Source organism: Delphinapterus leucas, chromosome 17 (genome assembly GCF_059928025.1).
Source record: "Delphinapterus leucas isolate spDelLeu-1000000601 "Yukka" chromosome 17, BTC_Dleu_Yukka2, whole genome shotgun sequence".
Classification (NCBI taxonomy): domain Eukaryota; kingdom Metazoa; phylum Chordata; class Mammalia; order Artiodactyla; family Monodontidae; genus Delphinapterus; species Delphinapterus leucas.
Window position 1 is genome coordinate 71621278 of NC_143145.1, and position 22647 is coordinate 71643924.

At 43.1% G+C, this 22647-nt stretch overlaps 1 protein-coding gene across 1 annotated transcript in view; it reads right to left on the reverse strand.

The window, feature by feature from the left end:
* The window catches only part of LOC111185593 (extracellular sulfatase Sulf-1), a 115432-nt gene that overhangs the window by 3867 nt on the left and 88918 nt on the right, over positions 1-22647 (reverse strand). Inside the window, exons 7-14 of the mRNA XM_089899051.1 lie at positions 20221-20371; positions 19098-19273; positions 17247-17375; positions 16913-16969; positions 16001-16130; positions 4518-4734; positions 2018-2270; positions 396-492 (exon numbers count right to left, since the gene is read on the reverse strand). Of these exons, the coding sequence (XP_089755177.1) occupies positions 396-492; positions 2018-2270; positions 4518-4734; positions 16001-16130; positions 16913-16969; positions 17247-17375; positions 19098-19273; positions 20221-20371 (1210 nt within the window). The remainder of the gene's footprint in view (positions 1-395; positions 493-2017; positions 2271-4517; positions 4735-16000; positions 16131-16912; positions 16970-17246; positions 17376-19097; positions 19274-20220; positions 20372-22647) is intronic.

Consider the following 22647-nt stretch of genomic DNA (forward strand, 5'->3'; position numbering starts at 1 on the left):
AACATTTCTTATACAAAGCATCTTTCTTTCCACCCTATTTTCCGTGTTTACAGCTACACAGTTACAGCTCTTCATCTGAGGTGATAATTAATTTGGAAACAAGCTGGGCATAGACTATGTCTACCTCTATATTCCAACGATGTGTTATAATAAACATTAACACAGCTGCCTCTTTTATAATTGAATCGTTTTGCTCACAGAGATTTCAAGAGGTCATGCTTTTTTCACCTTCTATTTTGTTTTCGGTCAGGAATATCGCTGTATCACTGGAGAAGCAGAAGCAGCTTGTTCTTCTGCTCTTCACATAATTATCAAAAAGATGAGTGTACACAGCAGGGCTGGCTGGTGGAGTGCGCTTTTGGAATATACCTTCCAAGTACATGGCCATGGCTCACCTCTTTATCAATGTACGCCTTGTGGTCCTTCCAGGCTTTGGCTGATTGATAAAGTTCTCTCTCACAATGGATTGTATCATTTGGAAGAATAAAGCACCTGCAAAAACCAAGCAAACAACATTAGAAACAGGCTTCTATTCTAATATGAAAAAGCAATTAAAAATAGCCAAGGAAACTTCATTATCCTCTATACCAGAGGTCCCCAACCCCCAGGCCATGGACCAGTAGTGGTCCGCGGCCTATCAGGATCTGGGTGGCACGGCAGGAGGTGCACGGTGGGCAAGAGAGTGAAGCTTCATCTGCCTCTCCCCATCTCTTCCCATCGCTCGCAATACCGCCTAGACCATCCCCTGCTCCCTCCCCGCCCATGTAGAAAAATTGTCTTCCATGAAACCAGTTCCTGGTGCCAGAAAGGTTGGGGACTGCTGCTCTAACTGTTTAATCGGGATGCAAGCAGTTACCTGGAGCTGAGCTACAGACAAGGATAAATGGGAATGTTTCCTGGCTACTGGTGAGGACAGAGGATGGTATCAGAGAGATGTCATTCATCACAAAGATCAAGGCAACATTCAATATTCACACCCCCATGAACAAATATCACCCCCCCCAAAAAAAACTCCATTTTTGAAAGTCCCACCAAATACTGTAGGAAAAAAAATGTTCTCACAGTTGTAACGGAAATGGTTGATGTGAAGAAATACAGAGATAGAAGGTGGTTATTCATCCCACTCATTTTGTTACAAAGAGCCTGTCTGAGGTGTCCCATTAAGTTTGAAGCAAAGAAGCAGCCCCAGGGATGGACAGCAGGTGGGATGGGGGAGCAAATCAACACTGAATGAGAAACAAACCCGGGTCTCAATCTTTTAGCCTCTGGAACCATAACCACTGCGGGCACCAGGAGACCCGTCCCAGAGATAAAGATGCTGGCAGGGCTCACAGCACCCCACCTCCCTAAAGAGATGAAATGAAAGAGAAAACAAAGATCTTGCTAATAAATTCAGAAAGAAAAGATGTCTCTATCAAGAGGGCACACAGATTTTGGAAGGAACTGAAGACCCAGGGCAGTCGGTTAAAGCCGAGGGGAATCTCCTCCCTCCCCATCTCTGTGACTCTCTGGGATCTGGAGAGGTCAGGTGTTTCTGCATCTCATATCCATCCTCAACCCACGCCATCTTTCTGGAAGCTTCTCCGGGACCCAGAGTCCTCCCTTGGGCTGTGTTTCATTTCTGAGAGCCTAACACTGTAACTGCTCTGAGCCGCAGTGCCCGTGAAGCACCGAGAGCCTTTCCAGCCCCGGTAATGTTTTCCATGTGTTTTCTAGACTCCACAAAGGTAACTGCTTCAGGGCAGCACTCCACTCCTGCTGAGTCAAGACGTGACGGCATCACTCTGGCTAAACGCCCAGTTGATCAGCCTTCATGTGAAACTGACCCAAAGCAAACGTCCAAATCTATGACTGTTTGGACTCCTTGTTGCTTCTTTAACCCCCAGGTACGTATCACATCGGCCAGCTCTAGGAACACCGTACTGCTGAGTGATATCGCTTTTTGTAAAGGGGCAAAATCATATGATACGGAGGGATGACTTTGAACTCAATCCCCGTGAACACAAAGCCTTCCTACTTGTGCGTCACTCGGACAGTGGCGGGCAGGCCCACGGCATTGCCGCTGTCGGCCAGCATCGCGTCCCCATCACCGCCGCTGGTGGCCTGGCGGCCTCTGGGCCCTTGGCGACCTTCATCGTGACGCTTGGCAATGTTTCGTGGTCGCAGGACTTGCAGTTCTTCTTCTTCCAGGTTTATGTCATATATTTCGCCTTCAAATTCGACTGACAAGGAGCGTGTCTGCCGGGTATGGACAAATCTGGGCTTGTACTCTGGAAATAAGGGAAGACAGGTTAACACGGATGGCCAGGTGTAGTTTAGGAGGGAAGAAGATGATCGCCAGGCTTGGTGAGCGTTTTGGGGAAGGCATTGCTGAGGGGCGCATCATGGTGCAGTGGCCGGCCCAGGGGAATGCACACCGGGAGAGGCAGGCCATGGTCCTGGCTTTGCAAGTGCAGAGCACTGTGTTGGATGGTGTGTTTCTCTGGGTCTCAGGCCTTTCATCCCTCAAGTGAGGGGGTAGATCCAGGTGATCTCTAAGACCCTTTCCCCTTAGGGCAGGCTGTGAACTTCTACATCAAGGTTTCAAAGTGAACTACAAAGCAGTTCGGATAAAGCTATTAGTAATAGTAATGACTATAATTAGCTGTTAATAATAAAACTATTAATAGTAATGACTATAATGAGCTTTTGCTATATATTATTCCCATCGTCCTTATCTCTAATGCACAATCATGAAAGACAGGAATTATGACAATAAATCCTCACATTAAAAAATCTATCAGATGGTCAAAACAGGCTCATGAATTTGTTATCATCTTTATATTATGATGAGAAAACTGAAGCTTTGAATGTTACATACTTTTGCCAGGTGACGCAGCCAATAGTTGTGGGATCTCAGACTACAACCTATCAGATTCTAAAGATTACAGTCTTCCCACGACACTGGGCTGCTTTCTCAAAAAGGTGAATGTTCCAGACACTTTCTATTTGCACAAATAATAGAAGATTGCTCTAAGAAAAATTAAATTTTGCAAATGCTTCCATCAGCCAACTGACTAAATGCCTGGCCGATGGACAGTAACGCCAGGGGGAGATGAATGTGCTCTCTGGTCACCAGAGACCAGTGTCAAGGCTCATTGTGGGCTAGATAAGAGCTTTAACATGCACACACTGCTCCCCGCTGATCAGATGCACTCAGGCTCTGCGGGGGGGCCGGGGGGGGGCACTCAGTGGCCTTATGTGTCCAGCCCGCTGCGAAAGCAGGAAGAAAGGGAGCACATTGGCTGTGAGATCAGAATCATTTCGTTCTCTGCAGGATGCAGCTCTCAGAGGAAACGCCCCTGTGCATTGGATCACTGAGAGCGCTCACGAATTCCATCATTACGCAAAAGAAGAGCATTCACTCCCGTTCTCAAACACACAATACTCCACGTGGCTTGAAAAAGTGGCCCCAGACTTCTTGAGCTTGTGCTCCACACGGAAAAGTCAGTGTGTTTTATGGTCAGTGCCTGGGGAGCGACAACTGAACTTCTTGAGAGAAAAGAGGCTTCCCCCACCTCCAAGCTGGACACTGGAGATGGCTTCTGTTAAGGGAGAGGGTCAGGGGTCCTGTCCCTTGTCGTTTTCCCATTTGAAATCTTTGTGTGAATTATTAAACCTGGCATTTTCTCTCAGGAGGAAAATCTCCAAAGTCAATTATTTTCAGCCTCTGGGGTTATTGATTCCTTTAATATTTTGTTGAAAGTTACGGACATCCAGAAACATGTGCATAGATACACATAGAATACACTTAAAATTTTGGATAAAATGCTAGAGGCTCATGATCCTATAAAGTTCATTTGTGAAGGCCAGGATAAAAAAGCCTGTTCTAAGAGCTTCCATTGCCCTCTAGTGAATGATTTGATTCCCTGGTTTTGGGCATAGAATTTAATTTAATGTATCCTGCTTTCCAAAACCAGTTCAGAAAGGCGTTATCATAGAAATAAGTCACTTTTCACATTACGCCACTAGATGGCACTAGACTCTCACTCTTTTATGGAAGGTGCCGCTTCATAGGAATCTGACAGCTGCCTGAGAAGAGTTTTTATGAAGATGCTAGGCACTGCTTCTCATGCTGAATTCGGCTAGTTTGACCCCGCCAGTCAATAAGAGGAATTAGAAACATATATCATCCTAAAACAGATATGCCGTTTAAAAAAGCATTTATGCTTCTCCTGTTAGTTAAATGCACAAGCACTGAAACCTCGGAGTTTTCTTTTCCTTCTTTTTTAAGTGTGCATGTTTTGTGTCTGCTGCTTTTACCGAATATATTTTCATCCTAAGCTTAATATTCACAAAGCAAAATTTCAAATGACCTCGGCTTTCATATTGTAAACAGAACTATTATTTGCTTTTATCCCCAAACCTGTGCATTGATAATATCTAACATGTAGATGGATCAAGACGTTTTTGTCTCCCTAACATCCATTCCCAAAGGCCTTGGGCTGCCACTGAGAGGGTCACGGCGAATGGCTTACTCGGGGTCCCCTGGTTCCTTAGGTACTGCCTCTGACTCTTTCTCTGGCTTCTGCCGGCCCGATAACCGGCATCTCCACAATTGCACTCTTTTTCATTGTCGTGGAAGCTGTGAGAGAAGAGGGGCCTCGTGCTGTGCCGGACGGCTAGCAGGTCACCAGACCCCTTGCACTTGTGAATCCGAAGCTTGCCAGATGCGTCCTCGACACACCGCCACTTCTGCAAAAGCCAACGTGAGAGCAAGTTACCCATCCCGAGTCAGGTGTTCCTGATTAAAGACTGCTGCTTTTGTTTTTGGAACCCTGGCGGCACCCTTAAAAAGAGCCAAGGACAAAAGGCCAGCTTTTCAGTGACCCTGGACTACGTTGACTCCTGTTCTCTTAGGTATTTCCTTCACTGCAGGCAAATACAGATGACCACAAAGTCATGGGAAATCAGAGCTACCTCAATGACACCAGAGCCCAAAAATTGATATATAAATCCTCAGCATCCAGTCTAAACAGAGTCTTGAATGAAACACGTAAAAGCCCTTACTTAACTCACCAAGCCACAGAGCACAGCTGTCAGGGCTGTTTTCACCAGACCCTTCTTTTTCTGGAAAAACAAACGTGGCTGCTTTGTTCTCTGTCCTTGAATTTTCTAATTGCAAGCCCGGGAAGAGTGGCACATGAGGAAGACAGAGATGAGTTTAATCTGAGTCCATCACGGGGCAAGGCGAAGCTCATACAGCCCAGACATTAGCAGATGTGCCAGGCTTTCTCTGTGCTTTTTCTTATCCTTCTACAAACAGCGCACAGCCAGCAGAAGAAGCTGCTCCCTAAAGAGGCAAAGGTTCACCTCCCCGGAGACACGCGTGAGGATCTGGGCCTGGGTTTTCTAGTTCGAGCTTTGTCTCAAGACAGCCACAGAGCTTGCAGGCTAAATTCCGGATGAGTATGCCCCAGGATCGGGTCTCAGTGCCCCCCACCCTGTTTCGTGAGTATCAAACCTGGCTGCAATAACAGAGCTTTGCCTGGGGGTGATTTCATGTGATCCTCTATAACTGACTTAAAGATCTAATAACCTTCCTTTTAGTTTTCATTTTCCCCTTTCTCCCTCCCTAAAATGTTAATCTGGCAAATAGGAAGAACAATGACTTTTATTTTAAATTGATCGTGTTTGTTACAACATGCTACAGTGTAGTATTATCAAACTTGTGTCTTTTTTTTCCCTTCCATGTATGAGTGTCACCTGTGTAAAATTTTTATCGATACTTCTTTTCTTTCAACAGACACGTTTCTAAACTGTGGCCAAAGCAATAGTATTTGTAAAATTATGCGTTTGTTGTGCCAGTTATATATTTTCTTTTTTTTTTTTTTTTTTGTGGTACGTGGGCCTCTCACTGTTGTGGCCTCTCCCGTTGCAGAGCACAGGCTCCGGATGCGCAGGCTCAGCGGCCATGGCTCACAGGCCCAGCCGCTCCGCGGCATGTGGGATCTTCCCCGACCGGGGCACGAACCCGTGTCCCCTGCATCGGCAGGCGGACTCTCAACCACTGCGCCACCAGGGAAGCCCAGAAAACCTTCCTTAGTTTTATAACCACAATGCATTAAAATTTTTCTTTTTTTTTTTGCCCTGTAAGAGCTGAAGGGACAAGTAGATTCCTGTAGAACACAAAAATATAGGCAAAATTTTTAGTGACTTAGCCTATTTGGATTACAACCTGCATTTTCCCATTAGCCAAACTCCTTGTTGATTTCTATGGGATAGAGATGAAGAGAAAGTGTGTTTCTTTCCTGAAGAGTTGAATTTAACCACACGTAAGGTCTGGCATGGTCCTTGGCATGGATGATGTATCATACAAACTCAAATAGACATACATATATGCATGCACATGTACACACACGCACACACACATATACCCACAAACACCACATACATACATGTACCCGCACACATTCTTGTATGAAACAGGAGCCACTGACAAAAAAGCCAATTATTTTCTATACCACGGACTCTCTGAACAAGTCATAGACCCTATTAGATAGAGTAATTATCTAGAGGCTTTGAAAACCTTCTCACCAGCAAGCATACTAGGAATTTTAATGAAATATAATTACCACACACTGGCCACAGTCATCTTAGTGTCCGATATCATGACAGTTTTTATGGCTGAGCAATCAAACCTGGAAATAGTGGCAACTAAACGGTCATCTTACTTAGAGAGTTTATAGAGGGAGGCGGAGAAAGAGAACTTTTAAAAGAATTGCATGGATATATATACACTACCAAACGTAAGGCATATAGCTAGTGGGAAGCAGCCGCATAGCACAGGGAGATCAGCTCCGTGGTTTGTGACCACCTAGAGGAGTGGGATAGGGAGGGTGGGAGGGAGGGAGACGCAAGAGGGAAGAGATATGGGAACATACGTATAACTGATTCACTTTGTTATAAAGCAGAAACTAACACACCATTGTAAAGCAATTATACCCCAATAAAGATGTTAAAAAAAAAAAAAAAGAATTGCTCTGAAACATGCTGCAAGCCATTTACAGGCTCTAAGTAATGAGATGACTTTGCATTGCAGAAGAGTTGCCAGAGTCAGATGAGAGCCTGAGCTCAGGCGAGGCTAATGCGACGTGGAATCAGCCTCAGAAATGAGCTTCGTTAAGTCAGCACCCTCCCGAAATACAGATGGCACGCTGCCTCGCTTTCATCTTGTTTTTGGACTTTATCAGTAAATCAGTTAATGGTCAGATCCAGTTTTGCCCATCTTCTCCAACCACTCACTCCTGCAAATTCCTTTTCTGATCTCTGGGACACCATCTCAATCCTCCTCCTGCCTCTCTGACGTATGAGTCTGTGCTGATAATTTAGTGCACATTTATTCCGCAAATATTTCTGTACATCTACTGTGGGCGAGGCGCTCGATAAAACTATTTCAATAATTCCAAAGTTATTATTATTCCATTTTAGCCTTTCCAACTACACTGAAACTTGGGATGAAGGGCAAGGACCAAGTCTCTTACTCCTGAATCGTTCCCTGGAGTTAGCTCAGTGTTGAATCACTCCATTTAACAATTATGTCTTAGTGTTTTTGATGGATTATATGTAACTTAAGGCAAATCACACCTGATGAAGAAGAGAAGGTTGGCTATTTTGGTTCAAGGAATCATGTGTGCAACTGCTTGGGTGGAATCCAACCTAATGAGAAATGTCACATTATCATCACCTATTAAACTCTTACTCGATATAAGGTACTGGTGTAGAGTGCTTTATGTAAAGATTTATTCATTTAATGTTCACAATAACCTAAAGTGCTACCATAATTCATTTATTGGAGTAGGGTTTTGTAGTAGTGAATATCACCTATATTCTGCCTGGGACTTGGGAGGGGCATTTCATACCCATATTGATGTCGCTTAGTGGGAAAGTCTGGACTTTCAAGCCAGAGAATGCTGGATTTGAATTATCAGCTTTATCACATTGCTATGGGGCCTGGGGCAACTCAGCTACACAATCTAAGTTTCTGCAGGGTCATATGAGCACTAGAGATAACACATAGGAAGAACCTAGCACACGGCAGGCCATCAACAAAGGTAGCTGCTATTATTCTTATTCCTATGACTGTTACACACAGTTTATTATTTGAAGAATTTGATCTAATGTAAACTTGATGAGAGGCAGCCATTTTTAATGGAGATAAGTATTGGGTTAGGGATCCGAAGACCTCAGTTTTAATCTTCCTTTGCTGCTAACTCTATGGCCTTGAGCAAACTGCAGAATCTCTTTGTTCTTCCAGATTCCACATCTGGTAAAATAATACTTGCTCCTCCTGACTTTAAGGATATGTCATGAGAATAAATTGCTGAGTGTTTTCAGAGCTCTGAGGAAAAGATGCACTCCACGAATCCAGAGGACGACTATTAGAACTGACCTTTAATAAGGCTACCCAGTCCTTGGGCAAGGTACTGTTCCCTGGCTGTAAACTGTCTTAAATGTAGTAATTAGGATTTAGTGGGGAGACTGCGAGCGTCACCCTCCTAACTGTGCGACTTCGGTCAAGTTACTTTCCTGTCTGAAACTCATGTTTACAACGGGCATAATACCTATTTTTTAGAAGAGTTTTCAGGTGTAAAATGTTCCATGTAAAATGCTCAGCATAGTAGGAGATGGTGATAGAACTTTGGTTACTTCCCTTTCCTGAAGTGACCACTAGGGGATCATTATAGTTTCTACGTTTTGAACTGTATATATTTCTCAGATTGATTAGGAATGTTCTGTATTCTTATTTAGACCTACTTATACCCGTTTTCATGAGGAAGAAAAAAACTTTGGCTACAACTTGTTCGTAGATACACTGCAATGAAAGCTTAATTTTACACACAGGCACACACGCACATTAGTTTTCTATTATTATACGTCTTACTACATGGATTTGGTCCTAATTCGGGTCAAATCATATTCTCTGAGATGCAACCACAATACAGTAGTTTTCTGATAACCTGATTATCCTTTAAGCCAGTGCCAGCATCATGGAAAGCAGTTACCTGCATGTGGACATGTGTTTGGAATTTTCATCTAGGGTGAGGGTGGGCAAAATGGGTGAAGGGGGTCAAAAGGTACAAATTTCCAGTAATAAAATAAATAAGTCCCCGGGAGTGTAATGTAGAGCATGGTGACTACAGTTCATAACACTCTATTGCACATTTAAAAGTTGCTAAGAGAATAAATCTTAAAAGTTCTCATCACAAGGAAAAAATATTTGGGATTGACCTATGTACGCTACTATGTATGAAGTAGATGGCTGGTGAGGGCCTACTGTATAGCACAGGGGGAAGAAAAAAGAAGGTACCATCTGTTTGCAGGACATATATTAAGTTAACCTTAAAAATGCATTCCAGGGACTTCCCTGGTGGCATAGTGGTTAAGAATCCCCCTGCCAATGCAGCCCTGGTCCGGGAAGATCCCACATGCCGTGGAGCAACTAGGCCCGTACGCCACAACTACTGAGCCTGCGCTCTAGAGCCCGCGAGCCATAACTACTGAGCCCGCATGCCATAACTACTGAAGCCCGCGCGCCTAGAGCCCGTGCTCTGCAACAAGAGAAGCCACCGCAATGAGAAGCCTGCGCACTGCAACGAAGAGCAGCCCTCACTCGCCACAACTAGAGAAAAGCCTGCACAGCAACGAAGACCCAACACAGCCAAAAATAAATAAAATAAATTAAAAAAAATGCATTCCAATATACATTAGGTGCAGACAAATACTGTTTGATTCCACTTATACGAGGTACCTAGAATAGTCAAATTCATAGTCAGAAAGTACATTGGTAGATGCCAGGGGCGGGGGGTGGGGTGGGGAGGGGGAATGGGGAGTTAGTATTTAATGGGGACAGAGTTTCAGTTTAGGAAGGTGAAAAATTCGGGAGATGGATGATGGTGAGAGTTGTACAACAATGTGAATGTACTTAGTGCCACTGAACTGTACAGTTAAATATGGTTAAAATAGTATGTTTTATATTATGTGACTTTTACCACAATAAAAAAAAATTTTAACTGTGCGGTGATGGATGGTAACTAGATTTAGTGTGGCAATCACGTCACAATATATGCAAATATCGAATCATTAAGTTGTACACCTGAAACTAATATAATGTTATATGTCAATTATGCTTCAGTTAAAAAAAAGCATTTTCATCTCAACGCTGGGGAATATAAGACCACATAAGCATCCTTGTTCAAATCGCTACTAACTCAAGCTCTTGTCAAACTTTCTCACAAATATGAAATAGAGTTGCTTGTGCTGAGATTTATCTCCTGCTTTCTCTGAGATGGGGTAAGATGGGATTGGGGAGGGGAAAGGGGAGAGGGAAAAGCAGAAGAGAGAGAAAATGTTTCCTCCTTTAGATTTTAATGTGAATAACCATTTGTAAAAGTCAGTGTTGGAATGCTGGAAGAAGTATGGTTCTTGCGAATGAGGGAAAGTAAAACTGGTGAACTGACCTTGGCCAACCATCAACAGCTAGTATTTGCTGAGTGCTTGCTATGTGCCAAGGACTACTCCAGCTGCTTGATATATGTAACTCCTATAATCTTTACAGTAACTCCCAGAGGCAGGTACTATTATTACGCCCATTTTACAGATGAAGAAACTGAGGCAGAGTTAGGTTAAGCAACTTGCCCACGGTCACATACCAAGCAAGCAGTGGACCCAGGATGCAATCCCAATGGATGAGGACACCGATACGAAACGAGAGTGGTTTGGGGCACAGTGTGAGGCTGCAGGTGGGCCTCGGTTGAGGGAATGGCACCTGGGAAGACAGAGGTGACAACCTACATGCAGGTGAGAATGTTACGTTTACGAGACAGGGCGGGCATATTGGGAAATGAGAGTAAAAATTAAATAAGGTGGGGCCACATTATGTAGTTGATGGAGAAAGTGTCTGTCCTTAACGTTTGTCTGTTTCTGACTTGTTTGGAACATTATTAAATAAGGTTTGATGTTTAACCCTGCGATTTGTATTTTGAAAAATGCAAAGAAGCCGAGCATCTAGGCAGATGCCCAACTGTTCAGACTCATCCTTCAGTGCAGGCTGAAGCTAGGAGGAGGCTTGCCTTCCACACTGGGCCCCTGTGCAAATGAGAGTTCAGCCAGAGCAAAGCACTGGGGGCTCAATCTTTCTGGCCAGCTTCTCTGGAACCAGGAGAGCCAGGGCAGGGAGAGGTGGGTCAGTGGATGGTTACAAGCCATCCTGTGATCTTAACTAGGGCTCAGTGGGTTTCTGGAAACAGGCAGCCCATTTCTGGCACACTAACAATTCTAGCCAGAACTTACTGGCAAATGTCTTGTTATTCCTGCTCTGTAGCTGGTCACAAAGGGTCTCAGGGATCTCTGGTCAGAGGGATAATTTCAGGATGACGACATAGATCCTGGAGCTAAACCAGCTTACACTCAACGTGCTACATTCTAATTTACTTTGCTTGATGCTGGGGTCCTTTTAGAATTTCAACAGATCTTTTATTTTGTACTGATACAATAGTAGAAAGGCAAACTAAATTACAAAGATGCTGGAATTCAACAACTTTACAAAAGGATATGACACTTGCTTTATAAAAAGAAAACAAGTTGCTTTTTCCTCTTAAATGACAGAGAGTATATAAAATGTACTTCAAAATGGAATGTCCAGGAATTTCTCATTTATGTAACTCCTATTTAAGGAGTCAATATCTGTACCTGGAAGAGGAAAGACAAACCCAATCATGCTCACCCAACATGAACGGTTCTCCATCTTGCCTGCTCATAGGAATCATCCAAGAGCTTGAAAAAAAAAACCACTGCCACCTGGGTCCCATCCTCAGAGATTCTGATTTAATGTGTCTGGGTTGGGATTCGAACATGGGCATTTCCAAAGCCACCTAAGTGATTCTAATGTGAGGTCATGGTTGAGAACTGCTACCCAAGATGCTGTGAGGGCTTCAGGGTAGCAAATGCCATTTACAATTTCAAAGAGAAAAATCTACTGTCTTCTATTTTTGTAGAGGCAGCATGTTCTGGGGAAGAAAAGATTGAACATGAAGTGAAGAGATGCAGGTTTTGACACTGGGTTTGTGGCTTAAGTTTTCTGGATCTAAATTTCCTTATTAGGAAAAGAATATCATTCGACTAGAAGCTTTCTAAGCCTCCTTCCAACTTTGACATCCTCAGATTCCAGGTCTGTGGTTTGTAACTTTGTTAAAAAATACAGATGCCTTGGCCTCACCTGCGGACATGTTCATCTGACTGGTCTGCAGCGAGGCTGTACGTCAGTGTTTGCGAAAGCTCCCCAGGTGATTCCAATGTGCAGACAGAACTGAGCGTCACTGATCTCTGTTCTCTGTTGAGCCAAAGTCTTCAGACAGAAGTTGAGTTTGTACATGAGTGGGTGCATGTGTGCATACATGCACACATACATGTGTGTGTGTGTGTGTGTGTGTGTGTGTAGTGTGTACGTAAATACGCTTGGGGGTGCAACGCCAGCTGAGAGGGTGGTGGGAATTCACGTTCAGCCTCGTATTAATTCAGGAACATGGAAGTAATGCAAACGCATATGTCCCTGCTGTCTTAATTAGTCCCTGCTGGTTTTTTTGTTCACGTGGTGAAGTGATGCCAACTGTCTGGGATCCTGGCCCATTTTAACTGCCTGTTGGCTTCACAGGAATGAAAACAACAGGTAAGATGGCCTGGAACAATAGTAACACCCAACATCCAATAGTTGCACATGCTTTACAGCTTATCTAGCGCTTTACATATATAATATCACTTCCTCCTCCAAAGACAGAGATCAAGTTTCTTTCTTGAGCTAGAAAACCCAAGACTCAGGAGAAATTAAGCTTTTTGTCCAAGAACACACAACCGAAAGGTAGTGGATGTCAATATTCTAAGCCAAACCTTTGAACTTCACATTCTTCTTTCCTATTTACTCCACTTCCTGCATCCACATTGACCCCAAACCATCCTTCGGTGACCAGGCACGGGGGTCTGGTGAGGGGAGATGCACTGTTTCTTTGGGGAGTAGGAGTGAAAGGAATGGGACTAATGGTGCTGATTTTTCCTCTACACCACACAGAAGGTCAAACCAAAACAAGATGGTGCTGCCTTTGAAGGAAGGCCGTTCACTTTGGTTAGAGGAAGAGAAGCAGGGCACAAGCCATGTGTGAATCCCATGTCAAGGGAAGGAAACCCAAGCAGGTTAGCTCTAGCCTTAGCTGTTGCCTTGTTCCTGAACAATCTCATTATTCTGGACTTTTTTTCTTTTCTTCTAAAAGTCAGTGATATTGTAACTAAAAAGATAATCTTCAAAGTGGAGCCAGATAAAAGAGCAAAAGGCCAACATATAAAGATTTATAGAATACAGCTATGTCAAGTTAGACCTACAGATTTAATAACTGCCTTGAAGAGGCTCAAAATTTTCTCAGTTCTCAGATTCTAAAGCTATGGTTTGAGCACCACCTATAGAAAGAAATCACCATTGGTAAGAGTCTAATTCTTTGCTCCATTAATTCAGGCACTTCTCAAAGAGATTGCTCTTTGAGAAGTTCTCATATATTTATGTGATAGAATCCAAATTCAGGCTGATTAACATAGAAATAAAGCAGCAGAGGAAAATTCCAGGGAGCCAAATATTAAAGTATTTCATGGGGGCAAAACGAGCTTAGAAAACTATTAATATAAAAAAGCAAAGTGAAGTTTTTAACATAGTTGGCATTCAGCACATGAGTGAAGAGCTTGTGCCAATAATCTAGTTTATCCTGCATTTGCCCTTGAGGACATATATGAAAATTTCAGCGCAAGCCATATGGATAGGTTTGCAAAACTGTATACTGAAAGGTAGGCCATGTATCTTATTCTCAAAGGGTTATAAGTCTCGCCACTTAAAGGGCTGAAATAGTAAGATCACCAATGTGCATGAGATATATTTAACACTGAATATTTCCAACTCCTGAATAGAAGTAAAGTTAGTCTATTGAAGCTGGCTCATAAAAATCATTTTAGAGCTACAAAACAATTCTGAGAGTTTAATCATAATAATACTTTGAGCTTCCATAAGAAGGATTTGAAGACTTCAAATTGAAATATAATGAATAGGTCTAAGCTTCTCCACTAAGCACTTGAAAACTGACTTACCAGAGTGCCATGAAGGCCTGGTTTTATCCCTTCCTTCAAGAGACCTCCCTCCTCACCTCTTTCCACTTCAAAGGGATTCCTGTGTATGAAAAGGCATGAGGAAATTCAGAGCATATGAGGGTCAAGTAGTTCATTATGAACATCTATTCAATACGCTAGATGCCGTAAAAATAGAGTATAATGAGTGAGGCCATTTTCATAATAACGGGGCTATTTATTTCATGTGTCTGATACTTTGGATTGGTGTTGGCTAGTTGTGTGGTTATTTAGAGGTCAGATAAATTAAAAAAAAAAAAAAGACTCACAGAAGAATTGAACTTCTCTTCACCTTGTTAATGAAATTTACCTTGGAAAGCAGCAAGAGGCCAGAGTTTTAATCAGAAAACTTATGGATCCCCAGATTGTAAAATGAGGATGTCTACGCCTTCTTCACTCAACGGATGTGAAGATTAAATTGAGCTAATGTGTATAAAACTCTGGGTGCAGTGCCTTGCATAAGACAAATGCTCGATAAATGTTATTTTTCTCTTTCCTCCAGTTTTGTTCTAAATTGCAATGACTTAGGCAGAAATTCAGTCCCTCTCATCATGACCTAGTGTATTTCTCCCAGCTAGCATAGATTTCCATCAAGAGTGCTTAAAGTAACTTGTGTTCCTATGTTCTCACTTTCCTTAAAAACAGATCTGTGTTAATTCATCACACGGTAACTCTTTAGTTCTTATTGGTAATAGTTGGTGTTCTGGGTAGCCCTGAACTCCCTGGTAATATTTCTATTAATGAAGAGGATTCATTCTAATGAAATATTTGATGTCAGAAATTTTGTGAGCACAGGTAGAAACAACAATCAAACAGAATATGGCTTCCCTATTCATTCTTCAACCTTGGTCGCAGACTCTGTCCGCCTCTCTGGGTTAGATGACATCTGATCTTAGTCAGCATGGGGAGACCCAATCTCTTGGGGTGATTCACTGTCCAGAGGCTCAGCATCTACCCAAGATCTCTTTTTTTAAATTAATTTTTATTGGAGTATAGTTGCTTTGCAATGTTGTGTTAGATTTTGGCAAAGTGAATCAGCTATACGTATACATATATCCCCTCTTTTTCGGATTTCCTTCCCATTTAGGTCACCACAGAGCACTGAGTAGAGTTCCCTGTGCTCTACAGTAGGCTCTCACTAGTTAGCTATTTTATACGTAGTCATCTACCCAAGATCTTGATTAAGCTGCCACTCGACCCTTCCTGATGGCCAGTTAGGAGGGGCCCCAGGGATGGAGCTTTTTCCTCAGATGGAACCAGTCTCTGATCTTTCTAACCTGACTATCCATTTCATATGTCTGATATCTCGAACGGATGCTGGCTAATTGGGTGGATATTTGGAAGTCTCTGAGGGCACCGTCTTTTTTTTTTTTTTTTTTTTTTTTTGCGGTACGCGGGCCTCTCACTGCCGCGGCTTCTCCCGCTGCGGAGCACAGGCTCCGGACGCGCAGGCTCAGCGGCCATGGCTCACGGGCCCAGCCGCTCCGCGGCATGTGGGATCTTCCCGGACCGGGACGCGAACCCGCGTCCCCTGCATCGGCAGGCGGACTCTCAACCACTGCGCCACCAGGGAAGCCCAGCACCATCTTTTTTAGTTGGAGGAAGCCCAAGCAGTGATGAGAAGGCCCAGCTTGGACCAGTTAGACACTGCCCAGTCACGGGAAAGATGTCACAGTGGGTACTCCATGACGGCTATGGAGAAGTTCTTTATACATAAATGTACATTATTTGACATGTTGGAAATATTTTACGTTAGAATTAGAGAAGCATGTGAGTCATGGTGCAGAAAAGCTGTGTCACTCACCTGCCCAGGTTGTTCACAGGCTGTCTGGTACCTGGCCTGCTGGCACAGTTCTTTGACCCTCTCGTATTTGGGCAAGTGATTGGACTGTTGGATATTCTTGTTGGATTCTTCCTTCTTACGTAGAAATTTCCTTTGACAGAAAGGGAAAAGCTTCTTCTGTGAGAAGGGATCTGAAATGACCTTCGCTGAGACCTGCCTGTTCTTTTTCCTTCCCTGTCACATGACTCCACATTCTCCAGGCAGCAAGAAATTGATATCAAGGGTAAAACCACAGGAACCCCACATTTCACGAGTCCTTTGCAAAAAATTACAAGCTGGGAACTATGAGGACGAGAGGTCAGGGGAGGAAGAGTCATTTCCTCCAAAATCATTCATTTCAAAACTCTGGGCAGAAACGTTTAGCTTTCCAGGCTCAAAGTTCTTTTCTTGTTAAAAAGCAATGATAGAAATGCTTTTCTCCCGCTCAGTGTAAGTATGGAGGAAAACAAGGACACTGGGGGTTATAAATCAAAAGGGCAAACCCAGAAGTGACTCAGGAACAGTTACAATCTCATATATTTGTCTAGTCAAAACTAGTAAAGGCACATAAGGAAAAGAAGGAAAAGCGTGTCAGGCAGAAGATGGGAAAGAAGGTTGAGAAAGTCAATTGACTGGTCCAATTAGGAAGCGAGGTGGAGAAATGCAACTGTCAATCCAGAGCCACGTAAGGGCTGTGGTCCCATCTTTGCAATTCTGATGCAACAATCATTACTCTGCTGGCCAGGGAAGGATGAGTCGCAAATGTTCAGTCTTATGACTAAGTTTATGAAATCTGCACGCTTAGTAAACCAAAATAAGGGGAAAAACATTCCCAGCAGGGAGAGCTGCCCACTAGGACTGGTGCCCAGAAGCACCCTAGGAACCAATAATTACCCTCTTTCCACGAGGAATGTATCACGCCAAATTTTGGCCTTCTTGTTTGTTCGAAACCTGAAAGCAAAATAATAATATTTACTGTTGGCATTTGGACATTTTTCCAAACGAATCTGTGCTAACAGTTTATTTAAAGCAACACCTCTCACTTCCCGCAGACCAGGACACCAGGACTGCATCTCCAGTAATACGCTATTCACAAACAGCCAAGAAAGTCTCAGCTCTGGGTGATCCTCAGGTGCAAAGGGTATTTTGCCTCTACTTCTGCCAGCTGCTGCCCAGCTCTGGGAGCCAATGTGCTCAGGGCTGGCTCAGGGGAAGAAAACTGACGCACCTGTTACCTGGCTTTTCCTGGTCCAGGAGTTTGAGGACAGACTTGCCGTCTATGTCAGGAGGTGCGTCGAGCCCAGCAATGTCCAGGATGGTAGGGGCCAGGTCAATGTTTAGAACAATCTGTGGGACTCTGCAAAGGGACAGATGGTCACGCCCCAGACCCAGCACCAGTGGAGGGTGCCACCAGGGCTGTTTTCTCCATCCCAGGACTCCCTGGCCTTCACTGCCTCTCAGCCTCTCATCTGGTCCCCAAGGGATGGTGGCTGCATCTGGGAGGTGCCTGAGTGGTCAGCAACCAGGGCCAAGAGAAAGATGAACTGGCTGTCACAGGGCTGGAGAGATGCCTGCACCCCTGAACTCTGGCCACACTGACAGACAGATTGTGGCCTGTTTTTGGTGTTTGTAAGCTGTGTGTTTTCTTCTGAAACCCAATAATCCACCACTCCTCTGTTGAACTAGGGCTCCGAAATCAACCTTCTGAAAAAGGACACAAGGTTTTTATACTTGAATTCAATCCATGCTTCCTAGTCTTGCAAACATAAAGCCTTCTCACTCTAGATCTGACACTTCCCCAGGGGTTTCCAATGATCTGGAGAGACAGGATAACATTCTCCAAAGAAGTCCTTCTTACTGCCATCCCCTCGTCTCCAGGATGCAGTGGAATGCAGCAGCGGACGAGACTCGTAGATGAGACTCAGAATATCTGGGATCTGGGCCCCAAGGCTGCCACCTCCATGATCGGGGACTCTGAGAGAGGCACGTACCCTGTCTGTGGAACATCTTCATTGTGAAATCAGGGGTCCAGGCTGGATGGTCTTTAAGGATCATTCCAGCTTTTGAATTCTACTTGCACTCTTTTCTTTCACTCTTTCCATAATTGTTTCATGTACATGATCTCATTTTACACAAAACATTTTTTTAATGATTAAAAACACATTTATTTAAGTGGTTGAGTTGCCTCCATTTGAATATTGCCTATTGCTTCCATAATAATATCAGAAGTTTTTCACAGATGCTTTTTAACGGGCAGCACCTGCTATATCTCTACTAACAGTTACACAAAACATTTTGATCGGTAGGGCATATGAAACCCATTTTACGATGGGAATATCTAGATACAAAGGGATGCAGAGACTTGCTTAAGGTGACAGAAATGGAATTCCAGTCCTCCAGGCTTCTTTTCTTAAAATTTATTTAAACTTTATTTAAAGTTCTTAAAATTTAATTTTCTTTAAAAAATTCTTTAGTAATAATTAAAAAATAAAAAACAAGGGCTTCCCTGGTGGCGCAGTGGTTTAGAGTCCGCCTGCCGATGTAGGGGACGGGGTTCGTGCCCTGGTCCGGGAAGATCCCACATGCCGCAGGGCGGCTGGGCCCGTGAGCCATGGCCGCTGAGCCTGCGCGTCCGGAGCCTGTGCTCCGCAACGGGAGAGGCCACAGCAGTGAGAGGCCTGCATACCGCAAAAAAAAAAAAAAAAAAAAAAAAAACAAAACAAGAGGAAGGACTGGTTATTTTTTAAAAAAGATTCAAAGAAGGTAAGGATAATGTTCCTAAAGATCGCATTCTGTGTCTGTGCACACAGCCTCATGCATTCTGGTAAATTTGAGAGAATGAATCACTGATACAGTTATTTTTCCTTTCTCTTGAAAGAGTATACTTTAGTTAATTTAACATGTGGCAGAAGTGGGGGAGGGGTGGAGCAGGGAGGAGGTTTTTGTCTTCTGAATTACCAATCTACATGCACCCTTTTTGTTTGGATGAAAGGAAACCAGAGCCTGAGATTGGTAATTGAATTATCTCAGACGTACACGAGCTATGACAGCTGAATGTTGGAAACAGAGAAATACGTACATCGATCCTGGTTCTACACTTGGACCACGAATAAAGAAAGGCACACGGATATCAAAGTCATATGGCATGGATTTCCCCTTGACCAGTCCAAACTGCCCGATATGGTAACCGTGGTCGGCAGTGTAGATGATGTAAGTGTTCTCCAGCTCCCCCGTTTCCACAAGCATATTATGCAGCTGAAACACAGCACAGACACCAGTCAGAAGCAATTGTGATGGCGTAAGGTGACAACAGTGCTGCCATGATTTCACCCAAACCTTTTTTCCATTATTTTTAGAAGGCAAGAGTTGCTTTAATAAGGCCGACAAACATGTACATTACCCACATTTTCCAGTTGCCTGCAATCCTGGAGGGAAAAAGTCTAATAACACGGTTGATTTTGTATAATATGTAACTTTTGTGAGTCTGGTACGTTTTATTTAAAGGTTTAGTTTGCCTATTTGGAAAAAAAAAACCCCACAAAACAACCTCCACCACCAAACTTTAAGGTTTTACTTTGAAAACTCCATTTAAAAGCAAATTTGACTATCATCACTCATATCTAGTTATCAAGGGTTAAAAACAGGCTATTTCTGAGCCTGATCCAGCTAGATCCAGCCTTCAGGCATGTCTTGTTTGGCTTATGTTTTAAAATGCAGGAAAGTTCAAATAAAATATTTGTATTTCTGGCTTCTTTCAGAAGTCAGAGGACTTGATACTGGATCCACATTCTTACACAACAAAAATTAGTTGAAGTTGAGTAGTTGCTCCTTGCTTTAGATGGGGGCACTTAGTTTCAAGTTCACCACAAGCCCCACCATTCCCTATTGCCTTATACTGGATCTGAGTTAGCTACTTACATTATTTGCTTAATTCCTGAAGGTATTTGCGGCTATAGCCCTTGATTTATGATGTCTTGATTTGCATCTCCTCTCTGCTACTGGCTCCACAAGAACCAAGCATGGAGAGGTAATAGAAAGGGGACGAGATAAGGGAGCAATGATAAATTAACTGAATACACACACACTCTCTCTCTTAAAATGAAAAACGACAACAACAACTACAAAAACAGGATTGGCAAGAATGGGTCTACGTAAGGGGAGCTGGACCAAAACCTGTCACTGAGGCAAGTTCGTGTGCTTACCCTTTCCACAGAATCATCCACTGACATCAAAGTCTGAAGCCGTTTGCGATGTAGAACGTTTGTAAATTCCATGTGGATGGGCAGCATGGGTCCCGTGTACTGCATTATCCAGTGTTTGTCCATATTTGGTGCATAGTTATAACTAGGAGTTCTGCAAATATCCAGAAAGGAGTCTTACTATATACGCTTTTTAGCCATTTAGAGACATATCTCAAGTTAAAGGCTGTGAAATAACAATAACAATTTAGGAAAGATAATTTAGACACTGCTAAAGTATTTTTTTCTCCCATACATCTCTCTGTGTTTATATAGAGATCTGAAGTCCGCACCACCCCAAACAGCGCAAGCCCTCTGAAGGTATATGGATTCAAACTTAGAAGACCAAGACTGGCAGCTAAAAATCTAATTAGTGCAAGTTCCTTTGGGTCCTTTGACTAAAATGTGTAAAAACACGTCAACATGATTGTGGTCATGTTACAAATCTACAGATAAAACTCAGAAATGTAGAAGAGAATGTTCTCATGGTGATATTAACTCGAAAAATTTTATTGCTAATTAGGCTATGAAATTAAGTCACTAATACATTATGTGCAATGATGAGGAATCAAACTTTCAATACATTTTCTTCTCTTGAATTTACTAGGGTATTTTATGGATTACTTATATATCTAGTCTTTATGAATTTTCTCATTCCTAACCTTGTATATAGATACCATTAATTAATTAATTAAAAAATTTATTATTATTATTATTATTTTTGTGGTACGCGGGCCTCTCACTGTTGTGGCCTCTCCCGTTGCAGAGCACAGGCTCCGGACACGCAGGCTCAGCGGCCATGGCTCACGGGCCCAGCTGCTCCGCGGCATGTGGGATCTTCCCGGACCGGGGCACGGACCTGCGTCCCCTGCATCGGCAGGTGGACTCTCAACCACTGCGCCACCAGGGAAGCCCAAGATACCATTAATTTAATTGGATTTGCTGGAATTATAACCAAGTCTACGGCAATATACATGCTTACCAATAGAGCTATTCATTATAGACAAATCAATATAGGTGCAGGGCATAATTTTTTGTTAACTATAGGGAAGTGGGTTCTGTTGTTCTAGGACAGGTGGTTCAAGCCTATATTTAATCTATTGCAGAGATTCAAGAGGTGTCCATACTTTCCTTTGGGGCCGCACAAAGCATGTCACCTTCTCTTTGAAATATTCCCCAACTCCCTGGACCATTGAATGTTGCTACCTCACACTCCCAAAGAACATATCTATGCTAGAACAATTCTCACAGTGAGAAATGTTTGTTTTTCATTTGACCTCTCCGCCAGACTATAACGTACTTGAACCTTTTCCTTAGCTGATAAGCATATAAGCGTTGTTTAATATTAAAAACTTAGCGAGTATTTACCACGTGTCAGGTATCGTGCTAAGTGTTTTATTCACATCGATTCATTTAATTAGCTCAGCTCTTCTGGGATATAGGTTTATCATTCCTACTTTACAGCCGAGAAAAATAAGGCTTAGCAAAGATAAGTAACTTTCTCAGGTTAATAAAATTAGCGGGTAATAGAACCAGGACTTGGTTCCAAAGCCCATTCGCTTTAAAAAAATGAAAAGAAAGTAGAACGAGGGGAGTTTCCTGCATCTGAGATTGCTCTTCATATGAACCACAACTGTGCAAAGAGCCAGTCTCACAGGATAAGCAACAGTCTATGTTGATCGAGAAATTTGATTACCAGTCTCTGTTCTGGGGAGGATCCTATCAGTGAAAGATGGCGGATAATGACGACTGAAGGTGACCCTGTGGCATCATTTATTATAAAACTAGAGAAACAATCAGTCGCTGTGAGCCTGGTGAGTCCAGGAGCCTCGACCGTGTTCCAGTGGTTCCGTCATGGAGGGAATTTCGCATGGGGGAACTTGGAGTTTCTGAGATGCATGATTGTACACAGGGGTGTTTCCATGAACACAGGGCTCTATAAATGCCACCTGTGACTATACATTTTCTTCTGCCAGTGCATTTGCAGCACCTCTCTTTTAATGTTTGAAAATGCTGTTTTGGTACCATTGGTCTTCCTGGTGTAAAAAGTTACCCTGATGATCTGTAAGGATGCGGGTTAACCAGCAGAAATGCCACAGCTCAAATGCCAATATAACACAGAGCACAGGAGACACTGTCCCTAAAAGTGTACAAGTTACACTCAGAAGTGTAAGTTAACTCCCCTTTAAGGAGACAGATTTGTAGGGTGGGAAAAGCACCTGCAGCTCGATTTGCTCACCTGTAAATGGGGATAAGAGCATCACTAATAAAAAGTTGTTTTGAGGAACAACAAATCTGTCTGTCTATCTATCTATCTATCTATCTATCTATCTATCTATCTATCACTTTAAAGTGCCCAGAACGAAGCCGTACCTGAGTTTCCTACATGAG